Below are 20,846 nucleotides of genomic sequence, written 5' to 3' on the forward strand. Positions count from 1 at the left end.
CTCTGGTGCTTGATTCATGTTATATTTTGACCAAAGCACAGCACAGATGTTTCATTTAGACCACAGGGGACTGTTTGAAAAAGATGATTTTGATAATTTGATAATATGTCCTCTTTAATGTCAAACTTTGGATATGATACACCACTACATTTTGAAGTAGCCCCATAGCCAGGGGTGTGCCCGATGTTTTCTTTTTTAAAGATTTCTTTTTGGGCTATTTCTGCCTTTATTCAAGAGAAAAGACAGTAGATTGAGAGAAGAAGGAATGACATGTGGGAAAGGGAGCAACAGGTTAGATTTGAACCTGGGCAACCCACATCCAGGACTCATGGGGCTCACAATTAACCCACTGCGCCACTGCATCGCGTCCAGATGTTTTTGACTGGGGCGGTCAAACTCGGGCACTAGATGTTAAGAAGAGGCATTTACTGACCCTCTCTGTGTCCACTGTTTGTATCCACGGTAACTATTAACATTGAAGCATCATACAGATGTCGCATTCAAGTTTTTAATGTTCTTTAACTTTAAAAAGTAAAAACAAAAGAGAAAAAGAACAAACTGACTCATGTCCCCACTCGCAGCTCACAGGGATATTTGTGAGTTTTCCCATGAATGAATGATGATTTGGCTTCTGGTCTTTAATTCATGCATCATAATTATCACGTTTAATCACAGTAATCAACAATCACACCAAGTAAACAACAAAAAGGCCAAAAGCTCACAGCCCACAAAATATGTTTTAAATCCTCCTGCTGACTGGCTGCAGTCTAGGTCATAAACCCCGCCTCCTCCATGTTAACAGACGGGACATGGGTCAAACTATAAATTTAAAATACACGTCAAATCTATTTTTTCTCAAACCAACAGTCTGTCATGATGGCTATTTATTAAAATGCTGATTTATGTAAGTGTTCATCGCTCCGGATTGTAACGTCATGGTTGACAGCTCTGCGGCCCCTTGCAGCCTTCTCAAGTGGATTAGCAAAGTCGAGCAGGAAAAGCAAGAGAAAACTTAAGATAAACTAGTTATTGAACTTTCCATGAATGGGAGTGTTACTCCAAACTGACACAAGAACACGTAGTGCTGAGAGATCTTCGTCCAATGGGGGAAAATAATCCTTTCCCCTAGCCACCAATAATGCAAACGTGCTGACTTACGCTAACAAACTGTCATGTCATCTTTCAGTAGTCAAAGAAACATATATTTATAAACTGAACAGAATAGGAATATATTGTTGTCTAAAAAGTTTTAAAAGACGAATGATCCAACTTCATAATTAAAGGATCCGAAGACAATCTAAAATCATCAACATCCCATCTACCCAGAACGTAAGACCCTTACGGTGGAGGACTTAACAGACCTCGAGGCTTTCATCGATCACTGTTTCTAACAGCTGCAACCCACCATGGACCCGGACACAGCAAACCCCAACAAACGCAAAAAGACAGACTCCTCTACAGACACTGACGACCTACAAACAACAGAAATAGAGGTGAGTGTACTGGCGAGCATCAATAAAAAACTAGACCTCCTGATATCACTGCACGAAGAAATTAAAGACATTCGCAATAGCCTGGAGTTCGCTCATCAAAACATCGTCACACTACAGATCTCAAACCAGGAACTAGTAACCTCCATCGAAGCTCTCAATGAACAAATGCATGCTGTTACTAAAGAAAACAAACTGTTAAAAGAAACCGTGCTGGACATACAAACCCGTTCCATGCGTGACAACCTCATCTTCTCCGGCATTCCCGAACAAACACCCGACAATCCTGAATCTCTCATCAAAAACTTCATGACAACTCGACTGAAAATACCAGCCGACACCATCAAAAACATAACATTTCACAGAGCTCAAAGCCTCTGCAGATCATCAGACAAAGGACCCAGACCAATTATCGCAAAATTTGAACACTATCAGCAAAAAGAACAGGTCAAAAAGAAAAGGAAGGGAACTCAAAGGAACATCATTTGGAATGAATGACCAATACCCAAGAGAAATAAATAAACGCCGGAAAATACTTTACCCCATTCTGAAAGAAAACAGGAGCAACAACAAACGTGCATCTCTGGTCGTTGACAAGCTGTATATTGAAGGACAATTATTCCGAAACACAAAAATCACACCATGGCTTTTCTAAATGAACGGACTTAATCTGATTCAAACATTCCTAAAATAAAATAAATATCGCTCTCTATTTTACTCTAAGCTTCTTACCCGACATCCTGACCTACCCATGACCCCCTCAGACTTTCTCCCTTCTGTCATTTGTGCAGAAGCTTATGTTTTGCTTTGTTTTTGTTCTTCACCCCTCACTCTTAACACATTTATGTCCTGTGATGTGTATGTCTCTCTGTATTTATGTTATACCTGTTTGTACAGACAGCCTCAGGCAGTCAATGCAGTCACCCTCACTTGGCGATAGTTGGAGAATGAGAAATCCATCATCCAGAGAATATTTGTATTTTTCACCCCTCCACCAATCATCCTCCAGAATAGATTTCTTCCTCATAAGTAATTCACTCTCCCGACATATTAGAGAAAATACAATTCATCCCATCATAATCAGTGATCACGCTCCAGTCTCCCTGTCAATAAACATCAAATCACACATCAAGCTGCCCACAAGATGGTGCTTTAATACATCACTTCTACAAGACCCTGATTTTATGTCATTGATTAGGAGAGAGTGGGCTTTCTTTCTGGAGATGAACGACTCGCCAAACATTTCACCGTCACTATTATGGGAAACAGGCAAAACAGTAATAAGAGGAATAATAATATCATATTCATCACACAAGAAAAAACAGCAACAAAAACATGAAAATGATCTAGACACAAAAATCAAACAATTGACAAGACTACACAGCGATAACCCCAGTGAACAAACACAAAATTAATTGACTCAACTTAAATGCCAACTGGAAAGCATCATACATAAAAAAAACACAGTTCATTATCCAACAGCTCAAATATGAGAACTTTCAATATAGTAACAAATCAAGCAAATACCTGGCTAATCTTCTACAATTAAAAAAGGAAAAAGCAATAATTCCATCTATACTTAACACTGATGGCACCATCACCCATAACCCAGAAGATATAAATAAAGTATTTTATAAATTTTACAGCAACCTGTACTTCCCCGATCATGAACCCAACCAATCAGAAATAAGGCACCTTTCTAAATAACCTACAAACACTTTTGGGACATATTATCACCACTATTCCATAGAGTAATTACAGAAATTAAAGCAACCTCCAACATACCCACACACATGAACACCGCTGTAATGACACTACTTTTGAAACCCAATAAGGACCCTACCCACACCTCCAGCTACCGCCCCCTCTCACTTATCAACCCTGATCTAAAAATTATTACAAAAACACTAACAACAAGAATAGAGACAGTCATTCCAATGATAATCCACCCTGACCAAACTGGTTTTATCAAAAACAGACACGCCTCAGACAACATCCGCAGGCTTTTCAACTCAATCCACATATCACAACAAAAACAGGACAAAACCATGATCGTCTCATTGGATGCAGAAAAGGCCTTTGATAAAGTTAACTGTACATTCTTATTCAACGCCTTACGCAAGTTTGATTTTGGAGAGTCGTTCATCCACTGGGTAAGAACACTGTACACATCACCTAGGGCCACAAAAAGCACAAATGGGATCACTTCACCGAACTTCACACTACACCAAGGGACCAGACAAGGATGCCCACTCTCTCCATCCCTATTTGCAATTTTCATCGAACCTCTCGCAGCAGCTATGAGACAAAACAATAACATTAAAGGAATCTACATTGAACAAGCAGAGCATAAAATAAGCCTTTACGCAGATGATCTATTATTACACCTACAAAACCCTTCAACGTCATTACAAGAAACCTTCAATATTATTACAAATTTTTCTTCCGTCTCTCACTATACCATAAACTGGAATAAATCAACCATCCTGCCAATATCAGAAGGAGCCTGGGATTCTGCAGCCCAAGATCTCACCCTCCCATTTAACACTGGCAATTTAAAATACCTAGGCATTAACATTTCCGCCAGGCTGTCAGAATTATTTCACCTTAATTACACCCCCCTGCTAAAAAAAATAGAGGATGACTTTAAGCGCTGGACCAAACTACCACTCACTCTCATTGGACAAATCGCCACAGTTAAAATGAAAACCTTACCACAGATTAATTATTTATTCTCAATGCTCCCCATCACTCCCACTGACAAATGGTTTAAAACAATAGATTCATTATCATCACAATTTTACTGGAAAAACAAAAGAGCTAGAATTTCATTAAAAACATTACAAAACCATAAGTCACAGGGCGGCCTCGAAGCACCAAACTTTCTCTACTACCATCTGTCAAATCAATTACAATATTTATTCAAATGGACGCAAAAAAAAGAAAAACACAACAACCAATGGCTAGAACTGGAACAAGACCAATGTAAAACCACTTCAATTGCAGACCTTCCCTTCCTACCACAATCAACTTTATAAACTTATAGCCACATCAACAACCTCCATTACACTCCCCACCAAAAAATGGGAAAAGGATCTGACGCTGCCCCCCAACCCTGACTTCTGGACACAAATCAATAAAAACATCTTTTCTATGACCAATAATACTAATTTACAACTTATACAATACAAAACCATCCACAGGACACACATCACTCAAGGTAAAATGTTCACAATGGGTTTAGCTAACACAGACATCTGTTCACAATGCACTCATGATTTCACAGATGACTATCTTCACGCCACTTGGGCCTGTCAACCAGTTCACTCATTTTGGATCACAGTCATTGAAAATCTCTCCACTATCTTGGGCTGCAGAATCCTCAAGTCCTCATTACTTTGCTTAATTGGAGACACATCACAAATCACCATCCCAAATAACTACAAAAACCCGCTACTCATTTCTCTAACTATCGCCAAGAAAATCATCTATCAGAACTGGAAATCAAAAAGATACTGCCACATAACTCACTGGACCAACCTACTCACAGAACACATTGTAATAGAAAGAATCGCAGCCTGCAAGAATAACAATATATCAGCCCTTAATAACACCTGGAATCCATTCATAATTCACCTAAATCTCAGAAAAATCATACCTCAAACTGAAATTAAAATTTAAAATGTTCTTCTTTCCTTTAATGTTGACACATATATATCTTTTTTTTGTTTTTCTCCCCTCTTTTCTCTTCCTCTCAATTATCTTCAATTTTGTTGCTATTTATTGTTCTTGCTACTTCCCATTCAGCCACTCACTTTAATGTATTATACTGCCACACACACATTCACACGTTTCTTATACACTACTTCAACTTACTACTTGACTTTTATTATATCTACTTCAATTGTATTTGTCTTTGCTAATGTTTGCGTATTTTGATTTTGTTTTGTTTATTTCTGTTTTGCCTGTTTTTGTTTATTTGCCGTCGCTTTAATTGTCATGTCTATGTGCACATTTTTGTTTTGTACTTGTTCACCTTATCACAATAAAAAAAGAAAAAAAAAGTGTGCGTGTGTGTGTCTGTGTATGTGTGTGTGTGCGTGTGTGTGCGCGCATGTGTGTGTGTGCGCGCGTGTGTGTGTGTGTGTGTGTGTGTCTGTGTGTCTGTGTGAAAAAATAAATAATAGTAATAATAATAATTAAAGTGTCATTCCCAGAAATCTTTTCTACCTGGTTGAGATCACCTGGTCAGACACAATATCACATTTGCTGTAGATATGATGTCGGTCCACGGCTCCTGATGTGTCCTGTGTCACGAAACTGGACCTGGTTTTGCTCCCGCTGCTGCTCAGGGACAATGTGGCTTGAAGGGTGAGGTTGATGGTCTCTCGAGTGGAGGGTTCAAGAGTTCGGTCCCCGACTCCACGTATTAGTGGTCGCGTGTGATCTTGCTGGTCTCGTCAATTAGAGCCCCAGCTCTCTGAGAGGCTCTGAAATAAAGTTTTTCTATAGGAGGGTTTGTGGCACATTGACATTGGATGGATCTCAGTGTTTTTTTGTCACTGATTCTGAGTGTTTGTTGTGTTTTTGCTTGTTTGACTGTGCTTGTAATCTCTACGGCGTTGGAAATGAGGGAAACCTCAGTGTCCTTTGGAGAATAAATAAAGGTTTGAAATGAAATGAAATGAAATTATAATACCGCAAATTTGTTGTTGATGGTAGAGATGATATGTTACGAGCTAGCACCGGCTGCAGATATAAACACAACAAAACGCTAGCCCTAACCTGAAGTGTGACAGAGCGGTCAAGAGATGACAGGGACAGAAAGGACTGGTTCTCAGGACAGGGAAAACATAAGGCTAGGCCACCTCACCTACACGCTGGTCTGCCGGGTCCCCGGATCGCACTGAGCGGCTTTGTGATGAGCGACGAGCCCAGGCGACGGCATTGTCTATGAGTTCAGGTTTTTTGTTGTAGTTGGATCACATGAGATACGACTGGTTTCAAAAACAAGTTGATGGGTGTGGGTCGGCAAGTCAGCGTCCATACTGGTCCTCTGCCAGCTGCCGCTTCACCTGAGTCTTATTACATCATTTAACAGCGACACAGCACCGCTCTGTGCGCACCTCAAGACAACCCAGTAACCACAGATTAAACCCATTCTCTATTCTCTCCATGAAAACCAGTCCAAATTCATTTACTAAACAGACGAAGATGAAGAAGATGAACCTTACTGTTTCCTAACAATGATGGTGGCGATAATAGTGATGATGTGGACGATGATGTTGTAGATGAATATTGTAATCACTGCTAAAACCTCAAGTTACTAAAAAAATAAAATAAAATCCTTACACCAAAAGAAAAAAAATAGATTTCATGAATTTCATTTAACATAATGTCAGTACTGGACAACCATTAACACTAAATACAATAGCATGTTTAAGTTCATCCAATACACCTGCTTATAATTATGATTAAAATGTCCATGGGGCGCTGAGGTTTATCACTAATCTTAAAGCCCTTACTCACCACTGCTCTTTGTCTGCCCGTAGACTAAATCACTGGCATATTTTTGTTTATAAGGGTATTCTCTGTCTGCTTCCATCCTACCTACAGAGCTACATACTTCAAAAAAGTAATGGAAGTTACCATCTTCGCTCGCAGGATTTACACCTTCTAACCATCCCTAAAGCCCGTACTGAGTTGGGAAAAAGGGCGTTCAAGTATGCTGCTCCCTCTTCTTGGAATCGATTGCACGATACTTCGGGAGCTGGTTTCCTTGAATGTTTTTAAAGGTCTTCTTAATGATCTGGAGGCAGAAATAACTGACTGTAGATGTTTGAGCTAACTCGTATTGCCCTTTTTGATCGCTTTGTTGCTGATGACTTATGACAGATTCTGATGAATGGTTCTGACTGTGATTCTTTTATTTATGTTCATTGTTGTTTAGTGTTTTATGTCTGAAAGCCTGTAATTGTGCTGCTGCCTGTCTTGGCCAGGACACTCTTGTAAAATAGATTTTTAATCTCCGTGAGACTTTCCTGGTTAAATAAAGGTTAAATAATAATTAAAAAAAATTAAAAAAAATTAAAAAAAATTAAATATCACCAAGAACATGTCCTGTACATTTTATTTCTGGTTCTTCCCTGGAGGTTTTAGGGTGACATTTCAAAAGTCCCCAAGAAACTGAACTTTTCAAAAATACTTTATTAAATAAAGTCAAGATTCGATTTGACTAGAACATGTTGTGTTTTAAAAGTTGTTAAGAGAATTTTAAAATCAACCCAGTAAGTAACGGTCAGATTTATACCTGTAGATTTTATATTGGCTGCTAGACGACCAAAGAGCGGCTTGAATTTGCTTGCTATATGATCGGGGCCAAAGAAAATGACCTCTGTCTTCCCTGTATTTAGCTGAAGAAAATGACAGCTCATCCATTTCTCAATGGTGGCCATGCACTCCACTAAATTGTTTAAGTGGCTGATATTGTCTGACTTGAAGGACAGATATATTTGCGTATCATCAGCATAAGAGTGATAGGAGACCCCCTCAGAGTGATTCAGAATATTTCCTAGTGGGAGCATACAAAGGGAAAACAAGACTGGACCAAGAATTGAGCCCTGTGGCAGACCATACATCATGGAGGCAGAGGAAGAAACAAAATTGCCAATTGAGACAGAAAATCTTCTATTTGACAGGTATGACTCAAACCATTTGAGTGCGGTTCCGGTGATGCCCACACACTGATTGTCAAAATAGTAAGGGCTGGATGCTTTCTTTTTTTTTTTTAATAATTAAGAACATGACCTGACGAGAGGGAACAGTTAATGATGTTAAGTAAGCTGGGGCCAATTGTACCAATAACCTCTTTCAGGAGTGAGGTGGGTAAGATATCAATAGATAGATAGATAGATGTAGCATATATATTCTGTTAATCCCTTGAATGCAGTTATCAAACACTTGTGGAAAAGATATATAATGAAGGGAAGATGGTCACTCGACTGGAAACTAACTGTGCATGTACGTGCATCACCGCTCGACACTCTGGAGAGTGATGATAATGATTGTTGTAATGCATATGGCGCCCTCTGCTGGTGACCGCCAGAAAGAGAACTGCTAGTGTAATTCAATGAAACTCAAATAAAAAACTAATTGATTGGTGAATAACTCTCATAATATCGGCGCATATCTGAAATAAAATTAGCTGCTACCAATAGTCACTGGATATGCTAATGCTAATCTGTGGATATTATTGGCAGGCTGGTTGAGCTCTAATTTTTATCTGAGAAAAATCACCTGAAGAAGACCTCTGGTCACTGGATTAAAACCAGAAAAAAATATTTTTTCTTTTCATGGGGACTTCTAGGGTATCAAATGTCAGTCATTTTTCTTAACCAATAGTTGAACGACTTAACAATCAATAATCGATTAATCATTAATAATTAATGAGCCACACATGCATGTCTTTTTCTCAGTTTATGTTTTATTGAAACCATTTTAGCACCACAGTAGTTACTTTTAACATTAATTCATTAAATAAAATCAGTTTGAACTAATAAAACAACATGGCTTTCTCTCTTTTAAACGTATGACTGTCCTTATTTATTTATTTAACAAAGCAATACCAATCGGGCGCTACTGCAGTTTCTAGACTAACAAGGCTGAGCTAATGAAACTCCTTTTTAAAATCAACATAAAGTTCTGTATTAAAGTGAAATAAAACCATTTGAGCCTCTTCACAATACACTGAATTATTCTGCTTTGTAGGTAAATTAGCATATTGACACGTTCAGGAGTGAGTTGAGAGTGCATGTCTCTGCTTATCATAATATATGTACGGCCTAGTGGGGTTTTTATTTAGACAGATGAGCACATCTAAGTGATCAGTCGTGAGTCGTGTGCACAGTCTACTCACAGTGGCCCTCACTTATCAATCTGGTGTAGAAACCAGCGCAGATTTGGGTGTAGAAATCATGTCAGTCCACGTGGGACCTATGAAACGTGCGTATCTGGCTGATCACATCGTACGCAAGACCGGGTGTTGATAAGTGTGGCGACTGGAAACGATCGTCATTTAAATACCACGCCCTACGTTGAATACAGGAACAGAACTCAAGAGGAAGAGATGTTGAAACTGGAATGTTCTTCTGGATGACTTTGTCAATCATTGGATCATCGACCTCATTGTCAACTTTGTGTTTATTTTCCATGACTAAAGCTGACACCAGTTGACATACAATAAGTCTGAGCTTTCCTGGGCATGGGATTACAGCTCAGTGTATCATTTGCAGCTCTGGTGATATTATCTGTGCTTAAAACATCAAAGCTTAATGTAAAAAGGCATATGTAACCCTGACACCTAGTGTTTAAAATGGGTACTGCAGTCTAAATTCTAAACATTGTAGAGCGCTGTCTCCCCCCCTCTCTAGAGTCGATGCTCACACAGGTTTCCATGTGGTGGACACTGAAGCTTCAGTGTTTATCCAGCTCTGCATGGGTCTGTAAACCTTTCTGTGTTCTAACCTCTCTCCATTTTTCAAAAACATCTCCAATATTGATCCTAGTTTGAGCACGTTTCTGCTCGTGGAGCTTATTAGAAACATGCAGAGGCTTTTTAGGTCGGGTACAATCACTTCTATCTGAACCACTTCTCTTGCCCGCTTCCATCGCTGCAACACCTGTTGACCTGATAACTGCTCTCATATCTGGCAAACCGAGGGGTGTCCAAAACGGCCGTGTGGGGTGTCTTAAAACCGTCTACCTTCTCTGGTCCAAACAAATCCATTCAGGACCAGAATCTAAAGTTAGAAGGAGGACATACTGACTGCTGCATTGTTGTCAGAGAAGCCAGCACTTCAACATAGCATGTTTCCTTAATGTCTGATCATATAGTAAGGTACCTTTAACATTTCATTCAGGAGATATTGTACAGATTGGACCTTTATTGAGTTGCATGATGGGAAATGAAGGATTCAGAGTCGGCACCGGAACTCAATCTTAACCCCTACTTTGTGAAAGTGTGACAATGAAGTGTTATCAACCCGCTTCAAAGTAATTATTTAGCACACTATCAATGTAACTGGTATTCAAAACTAAAAGATGTTTGAATCCATATACCTCACTTCCTGTTTCCCTTTGAGGTTTCATTTCAGTTTCTTGTCAAGCTGAGAGGGGATGGTCACCACATGTGACTGCTCCAGACCTCATCAGACAAACATGATATTCTACTGGGGGATGACATCGCCCCCGCAGAGCAGCTGGACTGTTAATTATTAAAAACTTTCATTAAGTGATGAGGTTGCAACACGTCCACATCTTCAGGTCATACACTGACTAAACAAGGCAAAGGTTCACTGATGCATATGTTTACTCTTTAATTGTTCATTTCTACATTTACTATCATTATTAACAATTCACATTTATGAAAACGTCCTTATAGCGCCGCCTTGGTGTTTAACTGATACTGCATGTAGAGTGAGAAAAGAGAACTGGTGGTTTCAGGCTCTTGACCTCGAGGGAGGGGAAACGATCGACAGTATTTAATAAAAATTCCTGTATTCATTTCACACTGGAAAAAACATGTGAATTAAAAAAAAAGTTACAATTTGAGTTTGATGATTTCTGTTTCTGTTGAACAGATTCTACAGAGATAAGCAGTAAGATTCATATTTTCATTTATATTTGATTCATTTGCTCGGTTCAGTGTATTTTTCCAACACAATAACACAACATGAAATATTTTCTCATAATACTCAAACACTGTTCATGAGCAAACAGGAGCAGGAAGGACATAGTGAGATGAATACATGGGAAACTAAGTTCAGTTATTTTTCTGACCTGTGGCTAAACAGGCTAAAAGCAGAGACACATGTGTTTCCCTTTGTGCACATACATCTCTCTAAAATGAACAAATGACTGAAACACTAGGAAGTCCTTTCCATGAATTTTATCGAACGGTGACAAGTTTGCAACCCTGTTAACAGCCGAGGTCCGGACCTCGCTGATATGATCGCCTCCCCTCCGTTTCATAACGTTGTTTAGCCTAATCCCTAAAGGTCCTGTTATCACAACAGGTGAGCTTCGAGTGGAGAGACTTTTTAGTTACTTTTAAAAACCGAGAGAGAGCAGAAAACACAGACAACATTTTAAACACCGGGGTTATATCTCTCATCACTGACTGTCTGAGCTCCGCTCTGTCTGACTCTCTGCAGACTGTTAACTTAACTATGCAAACTATGCAGATAAGACAACTGTTGCTCACGCTGTGTCGGTTTGGAAAATATAAAAACAGTTATTTCTCAACAGGATATTTGCACCGAGGAGAAAAGAGGAACAGGTCTGCATGAATTACAGCAGCACCCAACTCAGTTCTTCCCTGACTGTCGGAGTATGAGGCATTTTCTTTTTTCTTTTCCAATCAGAAGTCTTTAAACACCGTTGACTTCAGTGTAGTCGATATCTCCATAATAGCACTTTTTATGTCTCTTACCCTCTTTTAACCGTTAGGATTAGGGTCCACCGAGCATGTGTATGTGTGTGTTTAAGGCCTATGTGTTTGAGAAGTCTTTCAACAACAGAGTGTAAAACCAGAATTCCCCTCCACAGTAATAAAGTTTTAAAAAAACAACAATCGCCTAGAGACTGGCCGCCTAGAGACTGGCCGCCCAGCTCCGATTCTGACTTCTTTCCTGTAAGGAAATAAAAAGCAGAACTCCAGCAGTTTCACTCACTTAATGATATGTCAGCATTTTGTTTGGCATTACTTCACTTATTTCCTCTGAAGGTGAGACTGTGGTTCTCCACAGAGACAGTGGATTACTTCAGCATGACACCAGAGATCAGATTAAACAGCTGGTATGCTCGGTATGGGTGTCATGAAGATGTGAATCACTATGAGAGGAATTCAAGTTTTACCTTTTGAGACTGTGAGTGAAAACAGAAAGAATAAAGTACATTATGCCCATATGCTACACCAAAGACCTGCCATAGAACTGCCTCTCATTGTCCCATACTGTCAGGATCATTTAAGGAGAGAACTTGACAGACAACTCATCAAACCACAGAGACGACTTGATTCTTGTCTTTAAAATAAACACACAGCAGTATTGTAAGGGTGCTGGGATCTGTTTACTATGACTAATAAAGAGTCCTCTTGTGTGCACCTTTTATCAGACTGATGTTGCTCGTGTCTTGTTCTGTGGTGTGCTGGGAGAGAGGGAGCCCACACAGCAGACTAAAACAGAAACAAGCTAATTAGGAAGGCCAGCTCCATCATAGGGACTAAAGGTGAATCACATTTCTAGTCTAGTTTTTAAAAACAGATTTTCTGATGTCTTGTTTTTATGTCTGAATGGTCTGTGTTCAGTTTTTATGTGGTGTCTTGACTGTGATTACAGTTGCTGCTGTGGCGTTGTGATTTCCTGCAAAGGATGAATAAAGTATCCATCTATATATCTCTATCTGAGTGAAGACTGTTTTTAGTTTGAGGTTTCACAGCACACACTCCCTCTGAGAGCTGAAAAAGAACTCATGATGATGATGAACTTCTCTAAAATCTGGAACAGGGAAGTGGTTCAAACAGTTTGAAATCCCTGACAAATCTGTCGACATACCTCCACTGACTTCTTTATCAATGTGATTTCTCTCAGAGAGGAACATTAAGATCGCACTGAAGGAACGTCGGTAAACATGACGAGGACTCTGGGATTTTTGAACGAGGTAAATGATCTTCATTTTTCAGTACAAAGTCTGTTTTCTAAACCACTGTCAGGATAATTTAATTGATTAATATTTAAATGTTTTAATGGCAGGAAAAATAGAGAGAATAAAATATTATACCTTATTAAATTCAGATTTCTTTCCTTTGTTTTTGTGTTCGTGATTTTTTCTATTGGGTTCTGTTGTCTCTCATTTCTTTTGCTATACATTATTATTATTATTATTATTATTATTACATTATTATGAGGAAATATTCTCATAACCAGTAGAAATAGTACAAAACTAGTGCCTTAAATGTTTCATGTTTCAGTGTGTGTGTGTGTGTGTGTGTGTGTGTGTGAATTTGCCGTATGTGATAAGTGGTTACTTGTGCTTCTCTTTAATAACTTATATTTAAGAGGATCAGATATAAGGGTTGGTCCATGAAGATTTTAAAGTCAACATGTGACTCAAGTTCAGACACTCAAAGTTCAGCTTGAGAAAACTAAACATTCAATCTCTCTTTTTCTAAATCATATTCTCTTTATTTCTTACAGACATATCAGCAAACTTAAGGACTACAAATATGGATACTCTTGTAGTTTCAAGTGTGTTCTGGGGGACTTCCACTGACTCACTCTCCCACAAAAACCATCTTTATTTTCTGGTCTTCAAAGGAGGAAGTGGACACTGAATGATGATCATACAATGAGGAATCAAACTTATGAAACAAACTGGTGTGAACACAAATGATCAGAAATCTTTAAAACCAGGACTGCAGTTAAAGCAGCTCGGCTGAAGTGAAGTGAAGCAGATGTGATCACAAAAAAAGTGAAAAAAGACTTTAAATATCATGGATGAGACGAAGACACAAAGTTACATCAAACATCAAGATGAAGACACAATGAAAGTGTTTCCCAGTCACTTCTGTCATGGGAACATTCAACAACGTCTGGATTTGTGGCCACATTTTCTTCATGACCATGTATCTCCAATCCCTTTGAAACCACAGAAGATAATGTGTTTTATAAAACGTACAGCTCAACATCTAAGGTAAGCTGAAATCTGATTGTGGGAAATGATTGGGGAGCTTTAAAAGAACCAAAGTTGTGAGAAATATCCACCCTAAGACAAAGAAGAAATTTGCAGCGTAGCGAATGCGCCACATTTACGGAGGCTGTCCTATTCCAATGAGATCATCCTTTAGAGGGGGACAGGAAGCCACACTTGTTATGGTAAAGTTCTCGTGGGTACAGTTATTTTTAAATTTCTTGAAGTTAAAAAGCCAAAGGCCTGTTTAGTAAACGACTAAACGACTCTGCATTGTTCCTGTTCAGCTGAAGAAATGGTAAGATTATAGGTGTTATTGAACTGTGTGAATGAACGTATGTAAACTTACCGGGGAAGCAGCATTAGCTAATAATAATTAGCATTAGCATAGAGTTAACGACGATAGCTGTGGTAATATACTTTATCGATCTTTTATATAACACGTCCTCACAAAGGGAGCTGCTTCATCTTGTCATTTTTAATGAGGGCAGCGTGTTTGTTGGGCTCGGTGAATTAGATTGGAGTCATATTTTTCTTGCCGATCGGACATTTTGTCATGTCGGAGGGGAAGTCCATGACATAACTTTCATTGAAGCAGTCGGTGTGGAAAAGTGTGTTTTCTTTAGCTTTTCATTCTTGGATTTGGATCTTGTGTTCATGCTTTGTAAAGTTGACTTTTGTTCTGTGTTTATATTTTTATAACTGGACATTGAATTGTGTAGAGTTTAAAAAGGATAGAAGAGGTCAAAAGTTTAATCAAATAACTTCTTAATAATTTGGTAACTCTTCAGATTAATGTCACAATATTCACCATTTACTAGTTTTTATTAGCATGCTAATTCGTAGCATACTAAGAGTTTGCCCTCAATACCTCCTAATGACTGCTCATTGATAGTAAGTTAGGCAGTTGTTGAACATGAATTAAGATCTTAATGTGCTTTGCTTAGTACGGTCATTATTTCAGTCAAATTTCCCCACAATACAGTATTTTACTGTAAATCACAATAATTGTCTTGTTGTTTTATACTCAGGTTCAACCAATAAAACCTGAGGAGTCATCTACTCCGGTGAGTATGATTATTTTGTATCTTCCTTTATGGATGCAAACACACACGCACGCAAACGCACACACACACACACACACACACACACACACACACACACACACACTCTCACATTATAAACAACTGTATTTGATACTTAATCATGAAACATTATTAAAACAGTATAAAGATATCTGTCCTCTCATTATCATATGAATCATGTTTGATCTCCTACAGGTCCAGTGTGTCGATGACCCTACTGGTTTGACTGGAGTCGTGGTGTTTGGAGAGAGAACATATCCATTACCTAATGTAAGTGTGTACATCTTCTTGAATTTTATGTTTATTTGGGAATAATGGGAAGTATAAATCAAGCAAACCTTTGGCCCACACTACAGCACTTTTAGACTAAGCTCGTTTGCAAGGCCGTCCCTATTATTCAGCATTTTTCCTGTGTGCTAGAGACCCTCTGACTTTACCTCTCTGTCCCCTGTGCTGCTGCAGCCTCTGATTGGGAACAATCAGCAGAATCATGTGGACAACTCACCCAACGTGGGAGGAGTGTTGGAGCAGCAGAGACCCTTAGGTAAATATGGATAGTTCATCTTTATAATCTATGAAATGTGTTCTACTTGTGAGTTGTATTTCTAAAATCATAATTTAAACTGTTTTCAGAGGAGGTTCTTCACCAGGGAGAACACTCCCATAGTGACACCACCAACAGAGGACCACAGACCAGGTACTTTCAGTCTTTAAGGTCACATACTATCCAAATGATGTAAAAGTCCTTACTCTTTCTTATGTTACAAAAGATCAAAGTGTACTTAAGTCCCTCTTGTGCTGGGAGAGTACCTACTCTGAAGCAGGAGCTGAAAAGGTTCTAGGAACTAAATGCTTCCTGCGGTGCAGAATCAATAAAAAAGGGGGAGGGTTCCATCAGTTCCTTGAACTTTGAAAATGTTCCTGCTGTCCGAAAGCGCCTTTATATTTTATACAAACATATTATACTTGTTACAGTTTGTATATGATTATGGAACCAAAAGCACGACAAGAACACAGATACTCACAATTTATTTAATACACAATATAAGTGTGCAGGGGAGGGGGAGTGGTGTGATCCTTCGCTCAGTGCGAGCGTGCTCGAGTGTCCCAGTGAGTGCAGTGTCCAACCCGTGGAATCCTTCACGTGGTTCTTTCTGTGGTGTCCTCGTGTTTTCCACACGGCAATGTCCAGATTGAGAAGGCGTCTCACAAACACAGTTCAGGCAGGCAGATGAGCGGGCAAGCAGACAAGCAGGCAGGGCAGCAAGGCACGGAGGGTTAAGCATGAACTGAAGAGGTTACTACAGGGACCAGGATCTACTAGTACCAACTAGCTGACCAAACGATCAGGCGACGGGTGAATCTGATAACACACACAGAGCACTGCACAGAGGGGGACATACATGAGGATCAAACAGACAGGGACAAATAAACAAAACACAAAAGGAGAAGGGAGGGCTGCCATGATGTGAATCATGACAATACTGTCTTATGATACAGTGTATAAGTCGAGTACTTTGAGCAGCATCATAACAACTGGAAGAAAGACTGTGTGTAACAACAAGAAGTCTACTCTGATCTCTGGTGTAAAGAACAGCACACACTCAGCCTTTATGTCTCAAAAGCCTCCAAAATAGCTCTAGGGCAACTTGACAAAGATATAGTGTGTAAACACTATATATTCTCTTAATTTCCTGTCTTGAGCTGTCTGTATGCTAAATGATTGAAGTTAGAACCTGACTGTTTTAGTGACATTATCTCCTCTTGTTTGCAGATGGAGTCTGAATCATCTATTGATGGCTGCTGTGACCCTGATGGTGATCCTGATGGTGATCCTGATGGCCTCCAGAACAGCTCCATGGCAACTCGTCACAGATTCCTTAAGAGTGTAAAAACTATATTATCAATTTATTTCCTGTCTTGAGATTTATGTTTATCCTAAATGATCGGAGTTAGTGACATTTTCTCCTCTTGTTTGCAGGTGGAGTCTGAATCATCCATTGATGGCTGCTGGGATCCTGATGGTGATCCTGATGGTGATCCTGATGGTGATCCTGATGGCGATCCTGATGGTGATCCTGTGGGAGATGATCCTAAATGCTATCATGGGGGCGATCTGGAGGGAGATTCTGAGGTTAATCCTGAGGGTGATGATGATTGATGATGAGGGCTCAAGTGTCTTTAGATAACACTTGTTATGAGTTGACGCTATACAAATACAATTTTTTAATTGAAAATTGAAATTGAAAAGCTCCGCCCACATTGCAACTGTAACTGTAAATCATTTACAATAAAAATAATTATTCAATCATAATTAAGATTCCTTAAAGGCTTTATATGCGATTTTTTGATCCAGCAGAAGTCGCCCTTGAGCACCAGCATGAAACCAAAACAACTCACGCTGCATTGTTGTGTTAGCATGCTAATGCTAGCGATCTTTATTATGCTCGTATCTTCACACTGCATGTAAATTTACCTGAAATGAGCGTGATCTAGAAACACAGTTAAGCAGTGAGTACAGTATGTTATTCTTCTTTTATCTAGTCCCTCAATTAAACAACTTTTATACACGAGGGGAGGAGTCAGCCGGCCATCCCGGCGATGTAAACAAACTGAAGATAGGACTCTGAAAACTCTGAAAACATCACAGACAGTGGGACTCGGGTGTTACACCCATTGTAGACAGTCATGACTCACAGAGTTATTTTCAGAGGATATACTTGATTTATATTACATTTATGTGTGAAAAATCACATATAAAGACTTTAAGAGTGTAAAAACTATATTATCAATTTATTTCCTGTCTTGAGATTTCTGTTTATCCTAAATGATCGGAGTTAGTGACATTTTCTTCTCTTGTTTGCAGGTGGAGTGTGAATCATCCATTGATGGCTGCTGGGATCCTGATGGTGATCCTGATGGTGATCCTGAGGGCCATGATCCAGAGAGCGATCATCCAGAGGGAGATGATCCTGAAGGCGATCCTGATGGAGACCCTGAAGGGGATCCTAAATGCGATCATGGGGTTGATCTGGAGGGCGATCCTGAGGGGGATCCGGAGGGGGATCCGGAGGGTGACCCCGATGATGATCCTGATGGTGATCCTGATGGCCTCCAGAACAGCTCCATGGCAACTCGTCACAGATTCCTTAAGAGTGTAAAAACTATATTATCAATTTATTTCCTGTCTTGAGATTTCTGTTTATCCTAAATGATCGGAGTTAGTGACATTTTCTCCTCTTGTTTGCAGGTGGAGTCTGAATCATCCATTGATGGCTGCTGGGATCCTGATGGTGATCCTGATGGTGATCCTGATGGTGATCCTGATGGCGATCCGGATGGCCATGATCCTGAGGGTCATGATCCTGAGGGCCATGATCCTGATGGCGATGATCCAGAGGGAGATGATCCTGAAGTGGATCCTGAATGCGATCATGGGATTGATCATGGGGGAGATCTGGAGGGAGATCTTGAGGGTGATGATGATTGATGATGATGAAGATGATGATGGTGATTAGGCTTATTATTATTATTTATTGATTTTAGATGATAGACAAGTCCAGTACAAAATGTATTTTTAACTTAACAACCTGTATTTGTGAAGTGTTTGTGCCTGTGGATGACTCATCTTCATCTACCTTGGTCACTAATATCATTGACCCTGTAATGACAATAAAACCATCATAAAACAGACTCATGTATATTTGGTGTCAATGTTAAACTACATAAAGAAAAGAAAAATAATTAAATGCATTTTATGCTATTACTACTTATAACAATGTAGTAATAATAACTAAAATAATATAAAATAATACTATGACTGACTATAACTGCAAAAAGTGTTGAATGAATATCAGCTTGCAGAAATCGTAAAGCTACAACATGCAAGAACTGTCAACTCCTTTTTTGTATGTTTTTTCACAATAATGGGTAAAATATGTAATTTTAAATCATTAAACTTTTTTATTTAATTATGGAAGGCATCTCACAACCCTCTCCTGGATCTGCAATAAGTATCAAGGTTAAATGTTTTAATTTAACACAGTAGTAAAAATAAAGTTTTGGTGCTCTGATTTAAAAGTCAGGGATTATTTTAAATTCTCAGACCTGGTGCTGTGTGTCGTATAACTGCAGATGTGATTGAAGATTTTTTCATCCTGTTCAGTTGCTCTTTCCTGTGTTTTGACCTTTGTTGACAAAAGGACAGCATCTTAAAATCTTCTCTCATTCTCAATAATTAAAACAAAATGGAGCAGCAGTAGCTGAGTCTAAAGGGATTTGGGTTGTTATCCAAAAGTTTGCCAGTTCATGTCCTGGTACAGAGTTAGTGTGGAGTTGAGACTGGCTGCTGGAGAGAGGCCAGTTCACCTACTGAGCTGAGGTACCCTCAAGGTCAGATGTTCAGGGTGGAAATCCATGTGAACTGATTACATACAGTAGTTCAATATACGCCATAGGAGGGGTATTCAATTCAAATTCAAAGAGTTCTTCAAGAAAATTCCCTCAAGCATAGATCTGGACTTTCTTAAAGGGGACATATTATGAAAAATCCACTTTTACACTGGTTTTTTTTTAACATATATTTTGGTAACCTGAGTGTCTACTGACCCACAAAATGTTAAATAAACCCATCCAGTCCTTTGTTTGTGGTCTGCATAAGTCTTACAACACCGAAGAAAATGCTCCGTTTTTGCTCTCCTTGTGATGTCACAGTGGGATTCTGGAAAAAAAAATATATACCCTCCCCTCCCCTGATATCTCCACCCATGGGCTCCACCCCCAGCCTAGAGCAAAACTTTTGTGCAGGTCCACCATTTTTATTCTCTCTACAGAGAAGTGATGTCTACAGGGAAAACTCAGGGGGGGCTCATTGCATTTAAAGAGACACACACACCAAAATAGAGCGTTCTGAGAGAGCTGGTTTATACAGGGTCTCAAACCTCCTCTGGTGCTTGATTCATGTTATATTTTGACCAAAGCACAGCACAGATGTTTCATTTAGACCACAGGGGACTGTTTGAAAAAGATGATTTTGATAATTTGATAATATGTCCTCTTTAATGTCAAACTTTGGATATGATACACCACTACATTTTGAAGTAGCCCCATAGCCAGGGGTGTGCCCGATGTTTTCTTTTTTAAAGATTTCTTTTTGGGCTATTTCTGCCTTTATTCAAGAGAAAAGACAGTAGATTGAGAGAAGAAGGAATGACATGTGGGAAAGGGAGCAACAGGTTAGATTTGAACCTGGGCAACCCACATCCAGGACTCATGGGGCTCACAATTAACCCACTGCGCCACTGCATCGCGTCCAGATGTTTTTGACTGGGGCGGTCAAACTCGGGCACTAGATGTTAAGAAGAGGCATTTACTGACCCTCTCTGTGTCCACTGTTTGTATCCACGGTAACTATTAACATTGAAGCATCATACAGATGTCGCATTCAAGTTTTTAATGTTCTTTAACTTTAAAAAGTAAAAACAAAAGAGAAAAAGAACAAACTGACTCATGTCCCCACTCGCAG

At 39.3% G+C, this 20,846-nt stretch overlaps 1 protein-coding gene across 1 annotated transcript in view; it reads left to right on the forward strand.

Annotated features, from left to right (window-relative positions):
- Window positions 1–19,015, forward strand: part of LOC132978648 (uncharacterized) — a 44,030-nt gene extending 25,015 nt beyond the window's left edge. The window contains exons 4-11 of the mRNA XM_061043899.1: window positions 15,269–15,304; window positions 15,518–15,592; window positions 15,785–15,866; window positions 15,956–16,019; window positions 17,097–17,210; window positions 17,304–17,456; window positions 18,189–18,479; window positions 18,573–19,015. Of these exons, the coding sequence (XP_060899882.1) occupies window positions 17,119–17,210; window positions 17,304–17,456; window positions 18,189–18,479; window positions 18,573–18,840 (804 nt within the window). The 5' untranslated portion in view covers window positions 15,269–15,304; window positions 15,518–15,592; window positions 15,785–15,866; window positions 15,956–16,019; window positions 17,097–17,118 and the 3' untranslated portion in view covers window positions 18,841–19,015. The remainder of the gene's footprint in view (window positions 1–15,268; window positions 15,305–15,517; window positions 15,593–15,784; window positions 15,867–15,955; window positions 16,020–17,096; window positions 17,211–17,303; window positions 17,457–18,188; window positions 18,480–18,572) is intronic.
- Window positions 19,016–20,846: the final 1,831 nt, after the last annotated feature.

Source organism: Labrus mixtus, chromosome 8 (genome assembly GCF_963584025.1).
Source record: "Labrus mixtus chromosome 8, fLabMix1.1, whole genome shotgun sequence".
Lineage (NCBI taxonomy): Eukaryota > Metazoa > Chordata > Actinopteri > Labriformes > Labridae > Labrus > Labrus mixtus.